General features: G+C 46.2%; 1 protein-coding gene across 2 annotated transcripts in view; it reads left to right on the top strand.

Annotated features, from left to right (window-relative positions):
• Positions 1-19,285, top strand: part of cd44 (CD44 molecule (Indian blood group)) — a 36,794-nt gene extending 17,509 nt beyond the window's left edge. The window contains 7 exon segments of one of the 2 annotated variants that reach the window (NM_203617.1): positions 1,561-1,720; positions 5,826-5,962; positions 6,788-6,877; positions 7,525-7,998; positions 10,749-10,847; positions 11,863-11,941; positions 16,921-18,945. In NM_203617.1, coding sequence (NP_988948.1) covers positions 1,561-1,720; positions 5,826-5,962; positions 6,788-6,877; positions 7,525-7,998; positions 10,749-10,847; positions 11,863-11,941; positions 16,921-17,128 — 1,247 coding nt within the window. In that variant the 3' untranslated portion in view covers positions 17,129-18,945. 2 annotated transcript variants of the gene reach the window in all.
• The last annotated feature ends 5,484 nt before the right edge of the window (positions 19,286-24,769 follow it).

Below are 24,769 nucleotides of genomic sequence, written 5' to 3'. Positions count from 1 at the left end.
GGCAGGGGTGGGCAAATTTTTTGGCTCAGGGGTCACATTGACTTACCGACGGGCCGAGCCGGGCCAGCGTCACAAATCATGGGGCCTCTCAGCTCCCCCCAGCATCCCACCCAGCATTCTCCAGCTCCACTTCCCAGCATCCTTCAGCTCCCCACCCCAGCATCCTCCAGCTCCACTCCCCAGAATACTCCAGCATCTCTCCCAGCATCTTCCAGCTCCACCCCCAGCATCCTCCAGCATCCCCCCAGCATCCTCCAGCTCCACCCACAGCATCCTCCAGCATCCCTCCCAGCATCCTCCAGCTCCACCCCCAGCATCCTCCAACATCCCTCCCAGCATCCTCCAGCTCCACTCCCCAGCATCCTCCAGCATCCCTCCCAGCATCCTCCAGCTCCACCCCAGCATCCTCCAGCTCCCTCCCAGCATCCTCCAACTCCACCCCCAGCATCCTCCAGCTCCCACCCTGCATCCTACAGCTCCACCCCCAGCATCCTCCAGCTCCCTCCCAGCATCCTCCAACTCCACCCCCAGCATTCTCCAGCTCCCACCCTGCATCCTTCAGCTCCACCCCCATTATCCTCTAGCTCCATCCCAGCTTCCTCCAACTCCACCCCCAGCATCCTCCAGCTCCCACCCTGCATCCTACAGCTCCACCCCCAGCATCCTCTAGCTCCCTTCCAGCTTCCTCCAACTCCACCCCCAGCATCCTCCAGCTCCCACCCTGCATCCTACAGCTCCACCCCAGCATTCTCCAGCTCCCTCCCAGCATCCTCCACATTTTTTTCCTTTTTGAATCAGCAGAATATTAGCCTTTTTACGGACAGTATCCCCGATTGATACTTGATCAGGACCTAGTCGGATATTAATCAGGGAGCATGGAATATCTAGCCATTGATATTGTCCCTTTCCAGCCTGGTCTACAAAGGTGGTGCAAATTTTGGCCCCGGGGCCAAGCAATGGGATCAACCCAGTGTCGTAACTATGTGAGCAGGGTACATCTGCCATTACTCCTTCTTTAAGTACCAAGAGCCTTGCCCTCTATCTGGGCTGGATAGATCTGTGGTTACTCTGTAGATACCCCTCACCTTCCGTGTTCCTTGTTGGGGTACATCTGTGGTTTCCTATGTTTTACCACTCACCTATCCCTCTCTCTCTCTCTGGCTACCTAATATGGTTATTTATAGGGTGTGGAATTAGGAGCTTCAACCAGTTCATCATTAAGACACAGAGTGCTTCTAAAGAATGGGTAGAATGGGTAGTTAAAGCTGTAGTCAATGTGCTTTGGGTCTTTGGGGCACCATCTTTGGTCACCAAGTGTAATCATCAAATCCGTTTTTTAATGCCCATGATACCTTTCCACAATGGCTTGGTATGGAGCGAATGGTCTTGAAAGGTTCTCAGACATGTGGCTAAGTTCCCTCTACTTGTGGTAGACCTGTAGTACAGCTATAGGAATCAGTACAGGATGGGCAGGAACCAGGCCACTCCCTGGTTAGTGGCAGAGATGGAGATGGTTGCTACAACATGGTCTTAACAGGGCTTCCTTCTTGTCTGTTACAGTGATCAGCTGCCGCTTCAAAGGTGTCTTCCACGTGGAAAAGTACGATCGATACGCACTGAATCGGGAAGACGCCATCAAGCTCTGCCATGAGCTCAACACCACCATCGCCAACCTCACGCTTATGGAGATCGCCCAAGACATTGGCTTTGAAACCTGCAGGTAAAGTACAATGTTGCCGGCGTCTGATCATGAAGATGCTTGGATGTAAATTTCCTTCATTCATTGACTAATATATCGGCACTTTGGGCCGTATGGACCTCTTTACCAGCCATTGTGACATCATAATGAGAACAAGATGTTATGATATCACAATTGCTACTATGAAAACAATACGGACAGATCCGACTTTCTAGAAGGAAAATCTAACAAGAATAACGGTTTTATATAGCAAGTTGGATTCAAAGTCTGAAATCACAAGTCTGTTACGCTGAACCCTTCCAAAACCCTCAAAAATTTGATCCAGAGGAAGTCAAGCTCCCCCCCCACTCCCTCCCCCACCAGGCCAGCTGCCAATTTAACCTTACGGAGAGGAACAATGAATTCTTTTACTGATCCCAAATTGGCATGCAGGTGTTTAACCCCTTTGTGTTTGGAATTCCTCAGCTTCTACGTTACACACGGGCCCGCACAGTCGAACGCAATGCACATCTTTTTATTATCGATATACTGATATAGTCTGAGTCGTCTTTCTTTGCCTTTTGTGCTTTTTAATGCTTTAGCTTTGTTTGTTTAAAAGCGTTGTTTGTTTAGCAGCTTATCTGGTCGCTAGGGTCCAGTTTACCCTAGCAACCAGGAAGTCTTTTGTGTAAGAGACTGGGAGCTGAATAGCAGAGGGCCAGATAGAGACAGTAGGGTAAGATAGACTCAGTTGAGCAAGATGGAGACAGTAGGACAAGGTGGAGACAGTAGCGCAAGATAGAGACAGTAAGACAAGGTAGAGACAGTAGGGCAAGATAGAGTCAGTTGAGCAAGATGGAGACAGTAGGACAAGATGGAGACAGTAGGGCAAGATATAGACAGTAGGACAAGGTGGAGACAGTAGGACAAGATGGAGACAGTAGGGTAAGATGGAGACAGTAGGGCAAGATGGAGACAGTAGGGCAAGATGGAGACAGTAGGGCATGGTGGAGACAGTAGGGCAAGATAGAGACAGCAGGACAAGGTGGAGACAGCAGGACAAGATGGAGACAGTAGGGCAAGATGGAGACAGTAGGGTAAGATGGAGACAGTAGGGCAAGATGGAGACAGAAGGGTAAGATGGAGACAGTAGGGCGAGATGGAGACAGTAGGGCGAGATGGAGACAGTAGGGCAAGATGGAGACAGTAGGGTAAGATGGAGACAGTAGGGCAAGATGGAGACAGAAGGGTAAGATGGAGACAGTAGGGCGAGATGGAGACAGTAGGGCGAGATGGAGACAGTAGGGCAAGATGGAGACAGTAGGGCAAGGTGGAGACAGTAGGGTAAGATGGAGACAGTAGGGCGAGATGGAGACAGTAGGGCGAGATGGAGACAGTAGGGCAAGGTGGAGACAGTAGGGCAAGATGGAGACAGTAGGGCAAGATGGAGACAGTAGGGCAAGGTGGAGACAGTAGGGTAAGATGGAGACAGTAGGGTAAAATGGAGACAGTAGGGCAAGATGGAGACAGTAGGGCAAGATGGAGACAGTAGGGCAAGATGGAGACTTCCTAGCAATCAGGAAGTCGTTTGTGTAAGAGACTGGGAGCTGAATAGCAGAGGAATAAAAAGAGATTAGTAATAAAAAGAAGTTATAACAATAAACCTGTAGCTTTACAGAATAATAGGTTTTTTTTGGATGGTCCAGTTAAAAGCTGGAAATAGGCAAAAGAGGGTGGCAAATAATTAAACTTAGGACCAATTAAAATGTAGCTTAGAATAGTATGTCCTATAACATGCTAAAAGTTTCCTTAAAGTTTACCTACCCCTAAAACAAATATTGAGGGGATTATTCTTTGCAAGTGAAGCATTCAGTTCCTTGTTTTCTATTTGATTTAAGATATAAAACACCCATAATATATATATACAGGTCCTAAAAGATCAAGATAAAGTCTTTAGTATCTTGGGCCTCCAGCTGTTGATACAAGTGCCCTAAAACAAGTTGAGATCGACTGTATGACTCCTGGGGGGTCAAGTTTTGTCTGGTCTTTAGTGTCCCCCCATATTTGAGTGGCATAGTCCTGACTCCAAATTGCATGGGGGGGCTTATGCAAGCACATAGAGTTTATAGAAAATCACTGAATGTAACTGGGTGTGACCAGCTGGATTGGGGGGGTGTAACTGGGTGTGACCAGATGGATTGGGGGGTGTGGCCTTACACATCCATATTTTCCAGCTAGATATACTCAAGCTATAAATAGCACTGATTGTTGGCAGTGGGAATTATGAGCTTTTGATTGTGGGCCAAACAGGGTCTCATAGACTAACAATGAAATTGGATGGGATGGAGGTCCTGACTCACTGTAAGGAAGAGATGAGAGAGATCAGAGCCCCCCCGAACCCCTCCCAGGCGCTATTAAACATGAAAGGCTTTCTAGGCTCTGATTTGGCTGTTCCGTAGGAAACTGTAAGTGCCCAGCTCTCTTCATGGGGGGAGAATTCTTTGTTTAGAAGAAAAGATCAATGGCAGCCCAACATCTGAGGCTTCCCTGGCTCCTTTTATTCCCAAAAGAAAGAGAAGATGACACTGTTTGCTTTATGATCTCAATCTGCGTCCTATGTTTCCATTGTCATGTCCTGGGCATTACTGGAACGGGGCCCCCGACGGAACTCATCCGTGGCCCAGGAATCTCACTATTGTGCCTTCTTTCTATACATCAGTGCACATGTGAGCATATGTGCGTATTAATGGGGGGATTAGGGGGGCTTATTGTCTCATAACCATAACACCTTCCCCTGGCACCGCCTTGCCTAGCTATATACACAGTCCCTCAGCTACAGCTCCTTCCCTCCTTCCTTCTTATACACCATATACTACATAAAACAACTGTAGGGTACCCCTAAAGGTCCCCATACACCTTCACAAGCGAGCGGATCTTCTCTCCGGCCCTGGGGCCAAACGATCGAATTATAACAACAGTTATAGGCAAAGTCGGTCCGGGGACCGCATCAACGAGACGATGTGGTCCCCGATCCGACTTGATTTTTAAACCTATCCGAACGATATCTGCCCGATTTCAGGCCAGATATCGGTCGGGCAGGCCCGTCGGTAGTGCCCATACACGTGCCGATTAGCTGCCGAATCGCTCTAAGGGACCCATATCGGCAGCCCGTGTATGGCCACCTTAAATGGGCATGGGAACATAAATATATCAGTCAGTTCTCTACTGAGCCCCCTATACCTCTTGCCCCCTCCCCAGCATTTGTAGGATCTGCCACTTCTATATGCCCCAGCCAGTGACATTATTATTGTTTCTAATCACAGGGTCCACCGAGATACCAGGAAAAATCCTAGTGGGCCCCGATCTTGTTTTGCCCTGCCACCTGCGCCAACTTTCTAAAGCTTTAAATAAAATTAAAGATGGCCGTGCCTTCCACAGTGGGACACACGGCCATCTTTAATTGTTTACCCCCGGCATTGCAGCCTGACAGCTGAGTAAGTTAGTAGCAGAGCTGAAATGGGGTCACGGCCCAGGGGTAGAAGCAGGGCCAAATAGGGAGGCAATAGTGACTGGGTGGTGGGCCCTTGGGCCTCAGGTACACCAGTCCGACTCTGACAGATATAAGTTACTCTAGCACTGGGATTGCTACTTAGGGTCAGGGGGTGAGCCAACAAGTGGGCCCACCCCTCCTAATGGCGGTGATGGCAGAGGTGAGCCGGCAACACTTTGTAGCAGATACAGATTTTTGCCCCGGTTTCACCACTTTGCTCCAGACCAAGTCAGCAGATTTTTGGACAATTTCTAGGGGGCTCCCAACTGGCCGGATACATATCAGTCAGATAAGATATCTATGGGGCAGGGCTGAATTAGCACATTGAAGCAGTCCTTACCCAATGCACAGGCCTCTGTTAGGATCTTGGATCAGCCTGTCCCTGGGCCTTGCACATGGGTGGCCAAATTGGGCAAAGATCCTCTCATTAGGTGACTACGCCAAATGAGCAGATCTATTCGTGTATGGCCAGCTTTACCCCATCTCAAGCAACTCAGCGGATTACAAAAGGATTGTAACGGTCTATTTTAGGGTTAAGTGTTTCCAACCAACTGACATGTAAAGGGTAAGTGTTGGCCTTCTGCACCCATTCTGTAGGTACGGCTGGATTGAAGACCGGGTAGTTATACCGCGAATCAAACCAAATCCCATATGTGCTGCCAATTACACTGGCATCTTCACCCTGGGCAATAACGATTCCCTGCGCTACGACGCCTACTGCTACAATGCCTCAGGTCAGTAACAGCAACATGGCAGCTCCAATACAGAAAGTCAAACGTTGTATGTGGTGGGGCTGGTGAGTTATGGAGTTAAATCAAGCATCTACTGGTGCATTATGCAATCCGGCCTATCGATTGCTAGGCACAGAGTGGAATGAATGACTATTGTCAGGGGAGAGGCTGCAGGTGGAGAAACCGTTCTGTGGTTTCCGGTGAGTATTTCATGCTTACTTGGCCTTTAATTGATCCGGAACCAGCTGCCACTTCTGATTCATGTCACAAAGAATGATGCACCCTGGGTCCCACTGCCAGCAGGTTAATGAGTGCCGCCTCCCATCGGCTTGTACCTACATTATATTTAATTATTTCCTTGTTTCTCACACCTCTAGTTGTGTTCTACTTACAGGAGATCCAATTACCTGAATATCATCATCATCATCATCATCATCATCATTCATTCATTCAAGGGACAAAATTCCTAGATTTGTATCTGTATCCTGGGTGGTTCCCTAGACAGTCCCAGTATCTCTTCCTTTAGTTATAGGTGTAGAGTGAAGTGCTAGATGTATTACCTATGCACACAGGCTTGCCCAATGAGAATCCAGTATCATGCCTGGGCTTTGATTCAAAATGGGCCCAAACAGCCCCCCAGCAGCCCAATAAATAGTGACTGTCTATGGAGCCTAAATCAAAGCCACAAAGCTCTAGGGGGCGACATTAGCCTTAAAGGGCCAGACACAATGGGAAAGGAATAATAAATATAATGTTGTGCACTTGGCTGTCCGGAACCCTACTCTGGAACCCACATTGACTCTCTTGCTGTCTTTTTCCTTTATAAAGAGACGGAAGACAAGTCCTGTGAACCCGTTCTCCTCCTCAACGAAACAGACCTTTCTCACAAAACCATTGATTCCTATGATCCGACCTTAGGTAAGTGAGCAGGGCTACCTAACAGGAGGTTACTCTTTCTTTAAGAGAGGGAGAAATGTTCTGTATTTCTATGGAACTGGATCTCATGTGGTTAAAGGGATACAATCTGGGCAGTCGCCCAACCTTGGGCAGCCAATAACGATTTTGGAATTGCTATAGGCAGCTACTTCCCAGCAGCCAACACCTACCTGTGCACCAGGTAGATATACTCTTACATGTGCACACATAGGCCCACACTCAAATACCTACCCACTAATGTACAATACCCAGAATGCAACACTTCCCCCCCCACAATTACAGCTTCATTTATGCCAGCATAGAGAGAGCAGTAGTTCCAGGGTTGCATTAATTGGCATACTTGTGAGCAATTTGGAAAAGTAGGTGGATTGGACGCATCCATAGGAAAGTGCGAGCAGATTCTTTGGACGCACCATGAATTGTGTCATGGCGCCCACCAATGAGGTCGATTTTGGCACGACCATGAGCGCATGTGGAGTCTATGGTGTCTCCACTCAAAAAAAGGAGCTTTAGCTAATGATATCTGCTGGTGATTGTTATGGGGGCCTATTCCCTATTAAATGGCTCCTTTATAGGGGACATAGAGGTGTCCCTTTGACTCAACTATCACATATATATCTTTGTTCTAGATACTCAAAACCCTTTTCGAACCCAGAATTCTGACAAAAGTGGAGACACAGTAACTGATCCTGGGCCTGCCATGATCACACCAGATCCTGGGCAGGATTGGGATGATATTCAAGGTACCACTGACCCACATGGTGACCCCTTTTCTACAAAGGGAGATGGTTCTGATTCCACAGAACAAACTAACGAACCTGGAATTGATCATTCTGGGTATCAGGAAGTCCCAGGCCATCATTTTCCTGAAGGAACAGATCATGAAGTAAATGAATTTGATACCGAACATACGACCACAGAAAATTCTCATGATTCTGATGGACATTATGAACATCCAAGACATCATGATCATCAAGATAATACAGGAAGAGATTACACCAGGCCAGATGATGAAAGCAGTAAAGAGCCTGATAGCTATCCAGGAGAGGTCACCGATTCTGCCCTTGATCCAGATGAAGAACACGGTGACCACCATGACCATGGTATGTTGGCTTCTGAAGAATCTGTAGAAGTAGCTCTCTATTTAGATGATTCTCTGCACATATCTCAAAATTCTTTTATAGCTCATCTGCTGTCTTCTTCACAAACTGAGTTTTAATTGTCCCTGTTGAAAACCGTAAGTTAGGACTGTTGTCTACATATGTGGGAAAAAATAATCAATGCTCAGGCTCAGCAGGGGGATTGTCTCTTCATAACGTATCAATATGACTGTTAATTGATAGATTCTGCATTCTGCCACTAGGTGGAGCGGGCTTGGAAAATGAGTTATGCTCTGGTAGAATCCTTGGAAGACGGCATTGCTGCAAAGGGCTTCAGACATCACTGCTTTCTATATAAACTGTCATGTATTGGAGCAGAATATCTCCAAGAGTTCTAAGTTGAGGAGTCTATAGCAGATTAGAGAGACCTAGTTGCTGCTGTGCTTACAGACGGCCGGGCTACCGCTTAGGCAAGCTCTACAGCACTTAATGGTTCCATAGCATTCATACGTAGCAGTCTGAATTCCTTTCTGCCAAGAAAGTCATCTCTATTGGGCAAGCACACATATGGAGCCTGTGAAAGAACGTTTTCATGGGTCTCTCTATAAATAAAGTCAACACGGTTAGGGAAATATACAGTGTAATATTCCTAGCATGCAAACCCCAGAAGGTCACATAATAGAGTCTCTCAGGTCATAACAGCAAAAACATCTGCTGAAGGAATGAACATCTCACCAGAGAAAGTGATTAAGACCAGAGGAAGCAGGTAAAGCCTCCCTACAAAGCTCACAAGGGTTTCTTTAACAATATAAGCCCAGAGTTTCCCAGATGGTGATTTAAGATTTATTGGTTGGTGGGGGGGCTGTAAAACCTAGCAATGTCATCTGAACCTTCATTATCTGTCACCTCTTACCTTGTTCCCGTCACAAAAATAAGAGAAAAATGCAACATCAATACAGTATTGTATCCCTCTCATAGTCACATGGGTGAGACCCTTGTCATGTCTTTCCTTTTTACTGGAATGTAAGGGGAGGTCTAATAGGTTTCTGGGGTAGTCATGTATTCCAAAGCCTTGATATGACTGGTACAACCAAGAACTTTGCCCTGTTTTAGACCATACAAGGTTCAGTACTGATTGTGTTTGGCTCAATGTCAGTAATGGGCAACCTTTAACAGGTCTGAGCAAATCGGTAGTAGGTAGAGCAAGAAGTAGACAGATGGGGTCAACATTGGGCAAATTTGCAATTGGTTAGTAACTCATGGCAACCAATCAGGTATTTGCTTTCAGTGCTCAACCTGCTGCTGGATGAAAAGGGCTAATCACTGATTGGTTGCTATAGGTTACTGCCCAGTCTTTAGAAATGGCCCCCAATGACAGAAGGACAAGATGGTGATGGTAGGAGAAGAAGCTGAAAATAGAACAAGATGGTAATAGCAGGAGAAAATGGTGACAGTAGCACAAGATGGAAACAGTAGGGCAAGAAGAAGGGCAAAATGGTGACAGTACAGAAAGGTGAGGACAGTGGAACAAAATGCGATAGTAGGGAAAGATGGCGAAAGTATAACAAGATAAAGACATTAAGGCAAGAAGACATCAGGCCAAAATAGCGACAATAGGAAATATGACAATATGACAAGATTGTGATAGTTATAGGAGACTATGGTGACAGTACAACAAGATGGCAAAGTATGGCAAGATGGTGTTACTAGGAGAAGATAGTGACAGTAGGACAAGATGGTGTTACTAGGAGAAGATAGTGACAGTAGGGCAAGGTGGTGTTACTAGGAGAAGATAGTGACAGTAGGACAAGATGGTGTTACTAGGAGAAGATAGTGACAGTAGGGCAAGATAGTGTTACTAGGAGAAGATAGTGACAGTAGGGCAAGATGGTGTTACTAGGAGAAGATAGTGACAGTAGGACAAGATGGTGTTACTAGGAGAAGATAGTGACAGTAGGACAAGATGGTGTTACTAGGAGAAGATGGTGACAGTAGGACAAGATGGTGTTACTAGGAGAAGATAGTGACAGTAGGACAAGATGGTGTTACTAGGAGAAGAAAGTGACAGTAGGGCAAGATAGTGTTACTAGGAGAAGATAGTGACAGTAGGGCAAGATGGTGTTACTAGGAGAAGATAGTGACAGTAGGGCAAGATGGTGTTACTAGGAGAAGATAGTGACAGTAGGACAAGATGGTGTTACTAGGAGAAGATAGTGACAGTAGGACAAGATGGTGTTACTAGGAGAAGATGGTGACAGTAGGACAAGATGGTGTTACTAGGAGAAGATAGTGACAGTAGGACAAGATGGTGTTACTAGGAGAAGAAAGTGACAGTAGGGCAAGATGGTGTTACTAGGAGAAGATAGTGACAGTAGGGCAAGATAGTGTTACTAGGAGAAGATAGTGACAGTAGGACAAGATGGTGTTACTAGGAGAAGATAGTGACAGTAGGACAAGATGGTGTTACTAGGAGAAGAAAGTGACAGTAGGGCAAGATGGTGTTACTAGGAGAAGATAGTGACAGTAGGGCAAGATAGTGTTACTAGGAGAAGATAGTGACAGTAGGACAAGATGGTGTTACTAGGAGAAGATAGTGACAGTAGGGCAAGATGGCAACAGTTGGACAAGATGGTGATATTAGGAAATGATGGTGACAGTAGGATTACTGTCAATTGGAACTGATCTTCTCACCTCTGTGTTTCTATAGTATGCCCTGAGTGTGCAACATTTATGTGTTTTTGCTTATTCTGTAGATGGAGAACATGGCAAGAATCCAAATAAGGGACGAAAGATTCAGCCTGGTGAATCTGAAAATGACATAACCAAACAGCGAAGAGCAGCTAGAGTTCCTGGTGGGTGTTTGGCTACTCTATGTTCATATATCCACCCCAGGATCAGGGTAATGATCAAGGCCAGATGTAGTGAAAAGCTGGAAACATGCAAGTTCAAGGCTACCCATGTACAGTTTAGTTTAGGGCTGAGACCTTGAGGTTTCAAACTGAGACCAAGACTTGAACCCCCAACAGTCCATAACACCAAGCCGCCCCATGCTCCAACACTCATTAGCGTATCAAGTGCTAGTCATGTAGGGTGTTTTCTCCACCATCATTTGTTGGATGACAATATAGAAATTAGAAATGAGATGTTCCTCAAGGCTTCCTGTCAGTTGTTTAGCAACCCTAAGACCATGAAGATCCACATCATTCTAGATACCTTCTAGATATTAGGGCAATAGCCTTATAAGATTAAATTCAAGACATAGTACCTTCCACCAAGGAGCTTCAGGATTCCTCAGTTCAATGCTGCCCCCAAGTTTGAGGTGGAAGCGGAAAACCCAAAGGCCACTGGTCAGAATTAATTGAAGACCCCAGCGGTGCTAACCACTGAACTTTTTGTGATTTGTTGTAGGGCTAATACAGAAAGGGGCAACTGGTCAGCATCTCCATATACATGTTCTCTCATTATAACTGGTTTAAGTCAACAATTCTACAACAAACCACAATTCCCAGGTCCTTCAGTTTTTAATTCAATTGATACCTCCCCTGTAATAGCTTCAGGCTATTGGTCAGTCCCCCTGTGCAAGCAGTGCAGAAGCTTAATGGCCCCAATATACATGGGTGGTCTTTGTCGGGCAGTCGGTGGGCAGATGTGGAGCCAGAAAGGGTGAGAAAATATTTTGACAACTCTGGATCTGGGTCTTTCAGCAACCAATCACATTTCAGAAGGTACAGCCTGCTAAAGCGAATGATTGGCTAATGGTCAGCAAGTACATAGTGTGCCCGGATTGGTCTCGTGTACCTAATGAATGTATAGGTTTTGCCTTCTAGAGTATCACACTGAGGATTCCATATCTTTCTTCCTTTCTAGACTGGTTAATTGTACTGGTGGCTCTGGTGGCTCTGGGCCTGATCCTGTCTGTCTGTCTCGCAATCAATACCCGCAGGCTGTAAGTACCAGTATTGGAACTAATGTGCTTCTCAAATGCAATATCAGTTGGCTAAGGGTGCTGGGAGTTGTAGGGAAAAAACCATAGAACAGCAGGTTAAAATATACAGTATGTGAGTATACTGGTTATACAGGGAACTCTGAGTATCACTCATGTATTATAAGGGATAATGTACCCCCTACTGTAAATGATAAGGATATTAGCAGTCACTGAGGGGTTCTGTGCCCATATAAAGGCACAAGGCTGCAGGCTGAGTTATACAGGGAACTCTGAGTATCACTCATGTATTATAAGGGATAATGTACCCCCTACTGTAAATGATAAGGATATTAGCAGTCACTGAGGGGTTCTGTGCCCATATAAAGGCACAAGGCTGCAGGCTGAGTTATACAGGGAACTGTGAGTATCACTCATGTATTATAAGGCATAATGTACCCCCTACTGTAAATGATAAGGATATTAGCAGTCACTGAGGAGAACCCAGGATCTAATTGGACGCATTGGAATGAATGTGTCATGTGAAATAGGGGACATTTTGTAACTAAACACACTTATTCCTACCCCCCTGCCAGGGACTGTTCTGCACAAAATCTTTGTGAATATTACAAAACATTCTATCCCAAAGGAGCACCGAGCTCCCGCCTCTCCATTCCACAGCGCAGGAATGCATTCAGTTGCCGGCGTGGATCCTTCCCATCTGGAATGAGTAAAATGCCCGGTTTCAGGCGCTGATGAGAAACATCCCTTTGGGCTGCCGGGTTAGGAAGCTCTGAGAGCAGAGATTTGTTTCCCTTTAATCTGGAGGAAGTGAGTGTGGGAGTGGCCCAATCCGATTATCAGCGCCTATTAGTGCAACGTGTAGCTACCGGCTCCGCTCCCGGATTGGCACACTTCCAAGAAAAACCCGAGCTGTATGACAGCTGTACAACTGTCAGCTAACAAGATAATCACCCAGTCCCTGTCTAACTTAAAGGGGAAATTAAATCCCCAAAGTTGAAATTTGCTTAGTATTAAAGGGGATACAAACCCAGCCATGATGCTGTCCCACTCTGCCCCCTAGTTTTGCTATAGAAGCTGCCAAAAAACATAATTATAGATGCAAGAAAATTCACCAATGAGAATCCTACTGATAAAAAACTTCATTATAAATGCAGAAGAAGTGACCAATGAGAATGCTGATTCCCAGCACTGTGTCAGGCCCCTTGCTGGTACCTTACATATAGAGATAATGATGGCATTTTCCCCTCATTATATGGCACAGGAATCAGACATGGGGATAAGGGCAGACTTGTTCAGTGCTGGGAAACTGGGTTTAATGCTCCCAACTCCAATTGCAGGAACAGAGAACATGGAGCCGGATTTATACAGATCAGCTGGGATTCTCATTGGGGGATTTTTTGCATTTTAAAGCAGTCGCTGGCTGTGGGGATTTGGGGGAAAGTTTTATTGTGCAATATTGCTTTAAGAATACAGCCCTGATGTTGCTGGACTACAGCTCCCAGCATGCCTCACCCTTCATTATATGTTACATTATTGTGGGATTTGTAGTCCAGCAACAACTGAGTAACGTTTGGTTGAGCCGCGCTGTGCAGCAGGGTTTACTTCCCCTTTAAAGTTCATTCTAAGCAGTGTCTGTCTGTCTCACTACTGGTTCTGCCCATTGAAACAATAGCCCTCCTTCAGCCATGACTCCGGGGGGGTCATTTTCCATTACACAAGACGCAAGTGCTAGAGTAGTAAGAGCGCACCCCTTGGGGATTACTAGTAGTGATGAGCGAATTTTTTCGACAGGCATGGATTCGCAATGAATTTCCGCATTGGCAAATTGTTTCGCGAAACTTCCTTGAAAATTCGGCGCGGAAAAATTAGTTGCACAGATTTTTTTTTTTTTCGCGCGTCAAATTGGGCGCAGTCGCGTAAAAAAAAGGCGCGGTCGTGTCAAAACACCCGCAGGCGACACAAAAAATAACCGCAGTGACAAAAAATACATGCGGGCGACAAAAAAATCACTCGACAAATGTTTCGCAAATTTTCTTGCCGTTTCACGAAACAGGACAGATTCGCTCATCACTACTCACTAGTTTGGGAGAAGGTACGGGCAGGAGTGGGTACCCGCTAAGTGCCTCCCCCTGCCCACCCCTATTAGCCGTAGTGCTGCCAAACGCAGGCAGAATTCCATGCCAGGGGCTAGTGTCACATGTCTGTGCTCCAAAATGAGGCTCGTGGTTATTTCCACAGTGTGTAAAAAAACAAAAAATATCCAATTGCAGCCATTTTTGCACTTTGCACACTGTGTTCCGCAGAGCTAGAACTGGGCACGGGCCAAGGCCCAACCTGTCTCTAGTCCGGGCCCTCGAGTGCCTGTTCCTTGTCCCCCAACCAAATTACATTTATTGGAAAGCGGCTTAGAATGACATTCTATTGCATTAGGCAAGTCTTTATTTTTATCAGGTTGTTTAGTGCAGTAATGGGGACTTGGCCCCGGGGACACAGGCATTCGGGCCCCTTACTTATTGCGGTGCCTGGGGTCTGGCTGCACTTGGGACCTGGCATTGGATTGGATATGGGGTGCTATGTGCAAAGCTCAGCGTCGGGGGGCCCAATGTAACCCTGCCATAGGGAAGGCAGTAAGTACATCGGCACTATGGATATACAACATATTGGTCATAACTAGGAGTGGGTGTGGGTGTCCACACCCCAAAATGAAACTTTACAAACATTCCTTGACCACACTGGGCCCCCTTGCAAAAAAATCTTCAGAGGGGCCCAGCACACAATGCAAACACTAGCACCCCCTTCTGTTTTGCACCCGTTTGCCCCTCCCTCAAGCCCCCCTCCCCACCTGCTAGCTCTCAGGGGATCGCTAAAGCTACATAGGAAGAAGACCCTACGGTCCAGGCCCCCCCACGAGTTCTGCTTCCCCTATACTTATGCCACTAGGGAATAGGTTGGTGAAATCAGTTCTCCGGGGTCCTGCTCTGCTCTTAGGGAATGGGCAGGGGGTGGGGGGCGCCTACATGCCTCCTCCACCCCACTCTTCATGAATACAGCACTAAGTGCTGCCATTCTGGAGTGCAGAGAGACCTGGGGCAAGTCTATGTAAAGGGCAGGGCACATAGTAGATACAACATGGCGGATTGTGCCCATTACTTTCACTTTACACTTTGCCCTGCACACAGTAAATGACCCAGATGATTGCATTGATGGAGACATTCACTATGTGAGGGGCTGAGGAAAGTCACCCCTATTTGCACCCTGATTCCATCATAGTAGCCCAGGTTGAAAGAAAACCCCAGTTCCATGAAGCACAACATGCCCAAAGTGCAAATAGGCAGAGCCGGAAGGCTCCCTGCACGTGTGAACCTATTGCCCTGATATTTCACCGTCTGTTTAAGGGAAAGTAAACAGCCGTTAAACCCCTTTTATAAACAGGGTTTGTTTTCCCTTTAACGTTAATGTTTCCTTTCTGAAAGGTTTCCTTGTGGAATGTATTTGGCTTTCAGGGCTGAGGGGGGAAAGGAGGAATAAGGATGGTATTATGTGACAGGCAGTTAAACATCTGTCTTTCATTTGCACATAAAGGGGGTCCCGGGGGGGGATCGAGATCAGGCGCAACAAGAAGATTTTTATGTCTAAAAGCAGGAATTGATCTCATAGCCGGGGTCCAGCTTTCCCTTCCTTCTCCTTCCAACCCCTGAATCCTGTTTTCTCTCGCATTCCCCACAGTTCAGCAGTAAGAAGCAAAATGGAATATTCCGGATGGCTCAGTGATTGGCATGGGTGATGCTTTGTGGGAAAGATTTCATGGAAAGAAGTGGGTGGTGGAGAAGCAAATTCCCCTTTAAAGAATAGTCTGTGCAATAGCCACATACTGTATGGCTTGGGTTGGCCTTAATGGCGGTGGGGCCAAGGGGGCTCATTATTTTATATGTTTTATTTTCTTTATCCAGTTACTGAGCTACAAATCCCACCATCCCTATGTACAGAATATGCCCCTTTTTCATTCTGGGAAGGTTTGAAAATCCCATCAGGCGAGGTCCTCATCAATAAGTAGATTGGTCCCCAGGGCCATTGATTGTTTCAGCCCAGCATGTGGGTTGGCTTAATTGGGCAGAGATTCGCTCACTAAACGAGAGATCTTAGTAGCCCATGGCCAGCTTTATTGTTGCCATATTGAGTTACAGTTGACATATATTGCTCCACTGCGACCATACTCCCTTTTTCTATCTATATCCGCTGCCGTTTGGGACCCCAGGCACCCCGTAAGGCAGGGATCCCCAACCTTGTGAGCCACACTCAGATGTTAAAAAGTATCCTAAGATACAAAAAGTTTCTTGGGGATGCCAAATAAAAACTCTGGTTGGCTATTTGGTTGCCCCATGGGGACTGCTAGCCTGGTGGAGGCTCTGCTTGGAATAAAATATGGTCTCCAAGCCAGAAATGTAAAAATGGGCACCTACGTTGAGGCCACTGGGAGCAACATCAGAGAGGGAGATGAGCAGCATGGTGCTCACAGGTTGGGGATCACTGCCTTAGGACTCATAGATGCATGAAGGTCAAGCTTATCAGTAACTTGTTAAACTGCCAGCACTTTTTTGGGCTGAGGGGGGAAAAGCAGAGCTCATGGTAAGAACATACAAACTCCATGCAGATAGTGACCTGGTTAAGGTGCCCATACACGGGACGATTCTAGCTGCTGATATTGGTCCCTTAGACTGTTTTGGCAGCTTATCGGCCCGTGTATGGGCCTGCCCAACCGACATCTGCCTGAAATCGGCCAGATATTGATCGGAAAGGTTAAAAAATCTAGTCGGATTGGGGACCCATGCGTAGGTGGGGGATATCGGGAGAAGATCCGCTCACTTGGCGACATCACCAAGCGAGCGGATCTGAAGGTGTATGGGCACTTTTAGAATTGAAACCAAGACCCCAAAGATACTTTGCTAATGCCAACCCTTGTTTTGTTGTCCTCTCCAAAGGTGCGGTCAAAAGAAGAAATTGGTCATAAATGGAAACAAAACAAAGCTGGAAGACGGGGAGATTATGGAGCAAAATGGGGACAACATCAAGTCTCAAGAGATGGTTCAGCTCGTTTCCCAAGAGCACACAGTTGAACAAGAAAATCATATGACCACAGAAGACATCAAGAGGAACGAGAAGGACATAGACATGAAAATTGGAGTCTAGCATCTCCAAAACCAATGAGCAAAATCTATTGGGACAACAAGGAACAAAGACTGAATGTAGAGATATAAGCCATGAACTGCTTCATAAGAACCCCGGCTGCTTCTCTATGTCTAAATCTTATAGAGGAGGCCAAAAAGAAGAACACTTTTCAGGCTATTCCATGACAACAGACACTTTCCAATGCTCTTCTCCTGTATCAAATCTTTTATTGGGGGTGGGGTGGTGGGAGTGGTGTAAGGAAGATAAAGGACTCAAAGACCTGGGCTTTCCAAACAACTTGCCAATAAAAGACTTCTGTATCATCTTCATCTGCTGAGGACACAACCTTGGTTCCTGGAGGTCAAAGCTCTTTGTCAAGATGATACATTGGAAATTCTGGACAGAAATCAAGGCACGTTAGTGACTAATTATATTTAGCATTTCCACGACATGTATTTACAGTTCTGTGGCATCGGTGGACCCAAGAAGTATCTCATCGTGTACCCAAATCTACTTTAGGTGGCCCAAGCTTGGGGGGGTCCAGCATAGGATCATCTTCTGAAATTTCAGGCAACCTTTATACTGAGTTAGGTTCCTAACAATACATGGTATATTTAATTCAATCAAACTGTTTCAGAAGAACGGTAGAATGAGGGGCCCAGGCTGAAGGCTAGGGTGCTCTTCAGCCTGAAGATCAGTCAGGGTTAGATATTGGTTGAAGAACAGCAGGATGAATGATAGTTGACATTGAGGCCCCTATTAAAAATACCTGCTTATTTTTGTACAGATTCTATTTAAGTTTCCTTACCGTATCTCGTATCCTTACCGTATCACACCCTGGGTGTCAGTTTCAATGAACAAGAGAAGAAGCATTGGATCTCAAAATATCTCAAGCCTTCACATGAGTGGCTCTGATTGGCCGGCATAGGCCATCGTCAATTTAGGAGCTTCAGTGGACTCTCGTACTGTGTATATGCTGGGAATACTTTAGTGCTGAAAGTTTCAGACGAATGTATATTATTAACCCTTCACTCCCAAAGAGTTCTCATTGAACAGCGCCTCTGGTAGGAAAGGGGGGTGGAGATGATGAGGAGAAGCTTATTGTATATAGAGGTTCCAAGGGCTTAACAGTTTCATGTATGGAAGATATTTTATTTAGTGTGTGTCTTTTTGTAGGAGCTGTGTGAAAGGGTGGCTGGGTTTTCAAGGGGTAACTAGCCCTTTATTTCATGGTGAAGGGGGTTGAACCCAATCTGTTAGGGTACTAGCGCAATTTTGTATATTTGGGCCCCTGAACAACAGCCCAGGCTACCGGATTACTGGTTTAACTGGGGGCACATTGGGCAATGTAATAAATAAAGTGACAAAAAATTTTTAGGAGCCCAAAAACATGACCCCACCTACTTTTTATTTTATATATTGCCCTAGGGGTAAAGTCGCACCATGTAAATGGTAAGAATGATCTTCTGATATTAACAAAGGTCCAATGTGATTGGTTGCTCTCTCAGATTGGGGAGACACATCAGTCTTACAAATGGGATCCATTAAGACCTGCTGGATAGTGGTGATATGGAACATTATAGGCACAGAAACACCCAACTTTGTGCCGTGCGATGGTTTGACTTACCCTTTGGAGCACTTATTTCTTCCAATGACCCCTGTTACACTGGTGGGCGGGACTATGTAAATGAGTATTCAAATTACGGAAGAACAATTCTTTATCCCTTGTAAAGAGCCCAGATACAGCCCGCGAGCGGAACCATGATTCTGTGTGGGTCGGGATATCTGTAGAACACATGAGGAAATACCCCAATAATAAAAGCACATGTTCTGCACTATAAAGTGGTACTGAGTATCTGTTGCAGCAAGCTGAGTGGGGTTTGGGTCCAGTGATACAGATAATTTATAACAAAAGGCCCTTTATGGGGCAGTGCACACTTCGATCCATGTTCCACCTAAATGAGAGTCAAACTCACACCTAATGGGAAGCCTCGGTCTCTATTCAGATTTATTGCCTTTTGCTTTTTTACTGTAATGTCAATTCTAATTGCATATTTGATTCATGAGTATTTCTATCCGCCCCAATGCCATGACTCTCCCCAGTGACTCCGACTTCTGTAATTAGGAGGCCGTTTGACTGAATGAATGGAGGAATAAAAAGCTGGTGTTGCAGCAGAATGAGAGCATTATGGAATATTTACTGGCACAGACTTTCTCACGCTGTAAAATAACTCAGCATTCGATACTGCGTGGGTTGTTTCCAGCAGCACGGACAGAGCATTTACTGGTGTTTCAACACTTACTGTGAGGTTTTTTTTGCTCTCTGTATTCACATCCTGCTTTATGGCTGAGATTCTAGCTATCTGTATAACAGAGCATTCTGTCACAGTGGCACAGATCCTATCTGATCCCCCCATTGTAAGCAGCAGTCCTGCCCTGCTTTATGGCTGAGATTCTAGCTATCTGTATAACAGAGCATTCTGTCACAGTGGCACAGATCCTATCTGATCCCCCCCATTGTAAGCAGCAGTCCTGCCCTGCTTTATGGCTGAGATTCTAGCTATCTGTATAACAGAGCATTCTGTCACAGTGGCACAGATCCTATCTGATCCCCCATTGTAAGCAGCAGTCCTGCCCTGCTTTATGGCTGAGATTCTAGCTATCTGTATAACAGAGCATTCTGTCACAGTGGCACAGATCCTATCTGATCCCCCCCCCCATTGTAAGCAGCAGTCCTGCCCTGCTTTATGGCTGAGATTCTAGCTATCTGTATAACAGAGCATTCTGTCACAGTGGCACAGATCCTATCTGATCCCCCCCCCCCCATTGTAAGCAGCAGTCCTGCCCTGCTTTATGGCTGAGATTCTAGCTATCTGTATAACAGAGCATTCTATCACAGTGGCACAGATCCTATCTGATCCCCCCATTGTAAGCAGCAGTCCTGCCCTGCTTTATGGCTGAGATTCTAGCTATCTGTATAACAGAGCATTCTGTCACAGTGGCACAGATCCTATCTGATCCCCCCCCCCATTGTAAGCAGCAGTCCTGCCCTGCTTTATGGCTGAGATTCTAGCTATCTGTATAACAGAGCATTCTGTCACAGTGGCACAGATCCTATCTGATCCCCCCCCATTGTAAGCAGCAGTCCTGCCCTGCTTTATGGCTGAGATTCTAGCTATCTGTATAACAGAGCATTCTGTCACAGTGGCACAGATCCTATCTGATCCCCCCCCCCATTGTAAGCAGCAGTCCTGCCCGTCTCATTAAAAATAAATAAAAAGGAAATATTAAATAAAGGAAAGTTTCAAATACTATCTCTATTACTTATGACTGTAAAATAAGATATTATATTGTAAATTACAAGAGTATGAGTTAATAAAGTTACAGTTTTCTTCCCGTTAGTACTTGGCACCCCCAGACCTCCTTCCCCCCCACCCCGATCCTTATTGTTACAGTATAAATAAGCACAAGGACACCCCCACACTGAGTAGCTTGTATTATTGCGACTTGTTGATCACATATTCCAGGACATGGGTGAAAGTATTATACAATACCTTGTGCTGGGACAGAACCACAATATAATATGCCCTTTATACTTATTTATTTTCCCACCATGGAGCCTCTAAAGCTGATGGTCCTCTCTACCCTCCACTCAGTCTGAAACCTTCTATTAGCCACAGCCCAGGAATCCCAGCCAGAGGGAAGCAATGGCACGCTGATTTTACTGGAACTGAAGGAGTGGCTGGTAAAAGGGGCACACCCTGGGTTTAAATGGGTCAGGATTCTGCCAAAATGCCTGCCAGGTCCACGAGGTGTAAATCAACTTAAAGAAGCACCTTTATTCATAGCACAAACACTACATTCTCTCCCTTCTACATTTCTTTCTTAGGAAAAAGCAGTTCTTTTGGGAAGGTCTGTATTCTTCCCTTGCTGCTCTCCAGAACATAAAGCTGCTCCTGGCTTCCTATTGTACAGCAAAGCAGAATGTTTGTCTGAGAGTTCCTAGAGCTGAGGTTCTCAATAAAAAAGTGGGGAACCCATGTCCAGATTGGCCTTTCCTCCAGTCCAGGGCCCATTGTTTGTACATGCTCTGCAGTTACCTAAATAGAATAGAATTTGCCACTGTGACAGAATGCTCTGTTATACAGATAGCTAGAATCTCAGCCATAAAGCAGGGCAGGACTGCTGCTTACAATGGGGGGATCAGATAGGATCTGTGCCACTGTGACAGAATGCTCTGTTATACAGATAGCTAGAATCTCAGCCATAAAGCAGGGCAGGACTGCTGCTTACAATGGGGGGATCAGATAGGATCTGTGCCACTGTGACAGAATGCTCTGTTATACAGATAGCTAGAATCTCAGCCATAAAGCAGGGCAGGACTGCTGCTTACAATGGGGGGGATCAGATAGGATCTGTGTCACTGTGACAGAATGCTCTGTTATACAGATAGCTAGAATCTCAGCCATAAAGCAGGGCAGGACTGCTGCTTACAATGGGGGGGATCAGATAGGATCTGTGCCGCTGTGACAGAATGCTCTGTTATACAGATAGCTAGAATCTCAGCCATAAAGCAGGGCAGGACTGCTGCTTACAATGGGGGGATCAGATAGGATCTGTGCCACTGTGACAGAATGCTCTGTTATACAGATAGCTAGAATCTCAGCCATAAAGCAGGGCAGGACTGCTGCTTACAATGGGGGGGATCAGATAGGATCTGTGCCACTGTGACAGAATGCTCTGTTATACAGATAGCTAGAATCTCAGCCATAAAGCAGGGCAGGACTGCTGCTTACAATGGGGGGGATCAGATAGGATCTGTGTCACTGTGACAGAATGCTCTGTTATACAGATAGCTAGAATCTCAGCCATAAAGCAGGGCAGGACTGCTGCTTACAATGGGGGGGATCAGATAGGATCTGTGCCGCTGTGACAGAATGCTCTGTTATACAGATAGCTAGAATCTCAGCCATAAAGCAGGGCAGGACTGCTGCTTACAATGGGGGGGATCAGATAGGATCTGTGCCACTGTGACAGAATGCTCTGTTATACAGATAGCTAGAATCTCAGCCATAAAGCAGGGCAGGACTGCTGCTTACAATGGGGGGATCAGATAGGATCTGTGCCACTGTGACAGAATGCTCTGTTATACAGATAGCTAGAATCTCAGCCATAAAGCAGGGCAGGACTGCTGCTTACAATGGGGGGATCAGATAGGATCTGTGCCACTGTGACAGAATGCTCTGTTATACAGATAGCTAGAATCTCAGCCATAAAGCAGGGCAGGACTGCTGCTTACAATGGGGGGATCAGATAGGATCTGTGCCACTGTGACAGAATGCTCTGTTATACAGATAGCTAGAATCTCAGCCATAAAGCAGGGCAGGACTGCTGCTTACAATGGGGGGATCAGATAGGATCTGTGCCACTGTGACAGAATGCTCTGTTATACAGATAGCTAGAATCTCAGCCATAAAGCAGGACAGGACTGCTGCTCACACTGGGATCAGTTAGAATGGGGGCGCAGAGAGAGGCTGAGAGAGTGGGGGGTTCAGGGTTTCTGTGACTCGGTACTTGTAGTTAAACAGGACATGGTGGGTTTCGTTCTGATACACGGCAGGTTGTGGGAACGGATGTGTAAATGAGAGAACAAAAATCCCTCCAACCTTCATACGTGTCAAACTGAGTTCAAACCAAACTCTCTCAGTAACACGGCGTGGGTGCGTGGGTGCGTGGGTGCGTGTTGCACTTTTATTCACACCGGATTCACTTCAGTGACATTTATAACCAGAGCAAGTGGTTGCCATAGCACCCGGGGTGGGGGGGTAACTTTCCCTCCTCAAGCACCCCAGCAAATAATATTTCCCCCCCAAACGATATGATCCTCTACGGCCAATACTTGGTCCTACCCCCCCCAGGTTGAAATGTTAATGAACTACAACTCTCCCATACTTAGGGCTACAGAGACATGGAACCTGGGTGCCACAAGCGCCCCAACTATACCCAGCTACACCTCTGGGCACGTTGGGCACCCCCCTATTGTGGAGCTCAAAGCTGCCTGTATGTATTTTAGTTGGCTTTTAGGCCTTTCAGATGCAGAGATTAACATTTATTCAGGTGCATATTATGGGGAGTTGGTTTCTATAACAAAACCCCAGTGTTTCTACAGCAAGAGATACCAGGAAATGAACAGCGACCGCAAAGCCCACAATGAGTTCCGGAGATGCACTACTGACACCAGCGCAACTGCAACTGCATCCAGGGCAGCAACTCAGCCACTTCTTCATATATATATATATATATATACTGTATATGGGGCCCAGCCTGAAGGCCAGTTAGGGGGGGATTTGGGGTGAGTGCTTATTTGTGCCCTGGGTACCCCTGGCACTATAGCGGGGTGACTGTTACCCCAATGTTTCTATATATCTGTAACCTTGTTATGGGCTAAGGGGGCCCAGCCTGAAGGCCAGTTAGGGGGGGATTTGGGGTGAGTGCTTATTTGTGCCCTGGGTACCCCTGGAACTATAGCAGGGTGACTGTTACCCCAATGTTTCTATATATCTGTAACCTTGTTATGGGCTAAGGGGGCCCAGCCTGAAGGCCAGTTAGGGGGGGGATTTGGGGTGAGTGCTTATTTGTGCCCTGGGTACCCCTGGAACTATAGCAGGGTGACTGTTACCCCAATGTTTCTATATATCTGTAACCTTGTTATGGGCTAAGGGGGCCCAGCCTGAAGGCCAGTTAGGGGGGGATTTGGGGTGAGTGCTTATTTGTGCCCTGGGTACCCCTGGAACTATAGCGGGGTGACTGTTACCCCAATGTTTCTATATATCTGTAACCTTGTTATGGGCTAAGGGGGCCCAGCCTGAAGGCCAGTTAGGGGGGGATTTGGGGTGAGTGCTTATTTGTGCCCTGGGTACCCCTGGAACTATAGCGGGGTGACTGTTACCCCAATGTTTCTATATATCTGTAACCTTGTTATGGGCTAAGGGGGCCCAGCCTGAAGGCCAGTTAGGGGGGGATTTGGGGTGAGTGCTTATTTGTACCCTGGGTACCCCTGGAACTATAGCGGGGTTACTGTTACCCCAATGTTTCTATATATCTGTAACCTTGTTATGGGCTAAGAAGGCTAAGAAGGCAGAGTTATGACACACAACAGATTAATTCAGGAACGATGCTCAGGAAATTGCTCTAGAAAACCCACTGATATCACAATAGCCCGACTAATGCTGTTGAGTTACCATCAGGCCTAGAATAGACTGGGTTCTATTGTTTATATCCATTACACAACGAATACCCATTAGAGAAGCTATTCTTTTTACCAAAAGCCCATTATTTTTCCCTTAAGTGGTGCTAAGGCTTCACAAGGAAGAACTGTATCCAAACTGCTTGTGAATTAGGTGTGAACCTTTCAATTTATTTTCCATTTTTTTTTTCCCTGTGTTGAGCTGTCAACTGAATGAGAGCGAAGCCTTTCAAGCACCTCATTGGCACGACCTTCTAATTAAAAGCATCTGCGCTTTAGACCTCAAGGACGCCACGTGACCCGCACAAAGACAAGGGCTCCGAGGCAACCCTGAGTCTTCCGTTGCCTTGTAACGAGGAAAATATGTTGTTGCGCTTCAGAATGAAAAAATACAATTTTCCGAGAGAAGGAGCAGC

This window comes from Xenopus tropicalis, chromosome 4 (genome assembly GCF_000004195.4).
Source record: "Xenopus tropicalis strain Nigerian chromosome 4, UCB_Xtro_10.0, whole genome shotgun sequence".
Lineage (NCBI taxonomy): Eukaryota > Metazoa > Chordata > Amphibia > Anura > Pipidae > Xenopus > Xenopus tropicalis.
The sequence above is the reverse complement of the archived record's forward strand: the minus strand, read 5'-3'. Positions and strand labels throughout refer to the sequence as shown.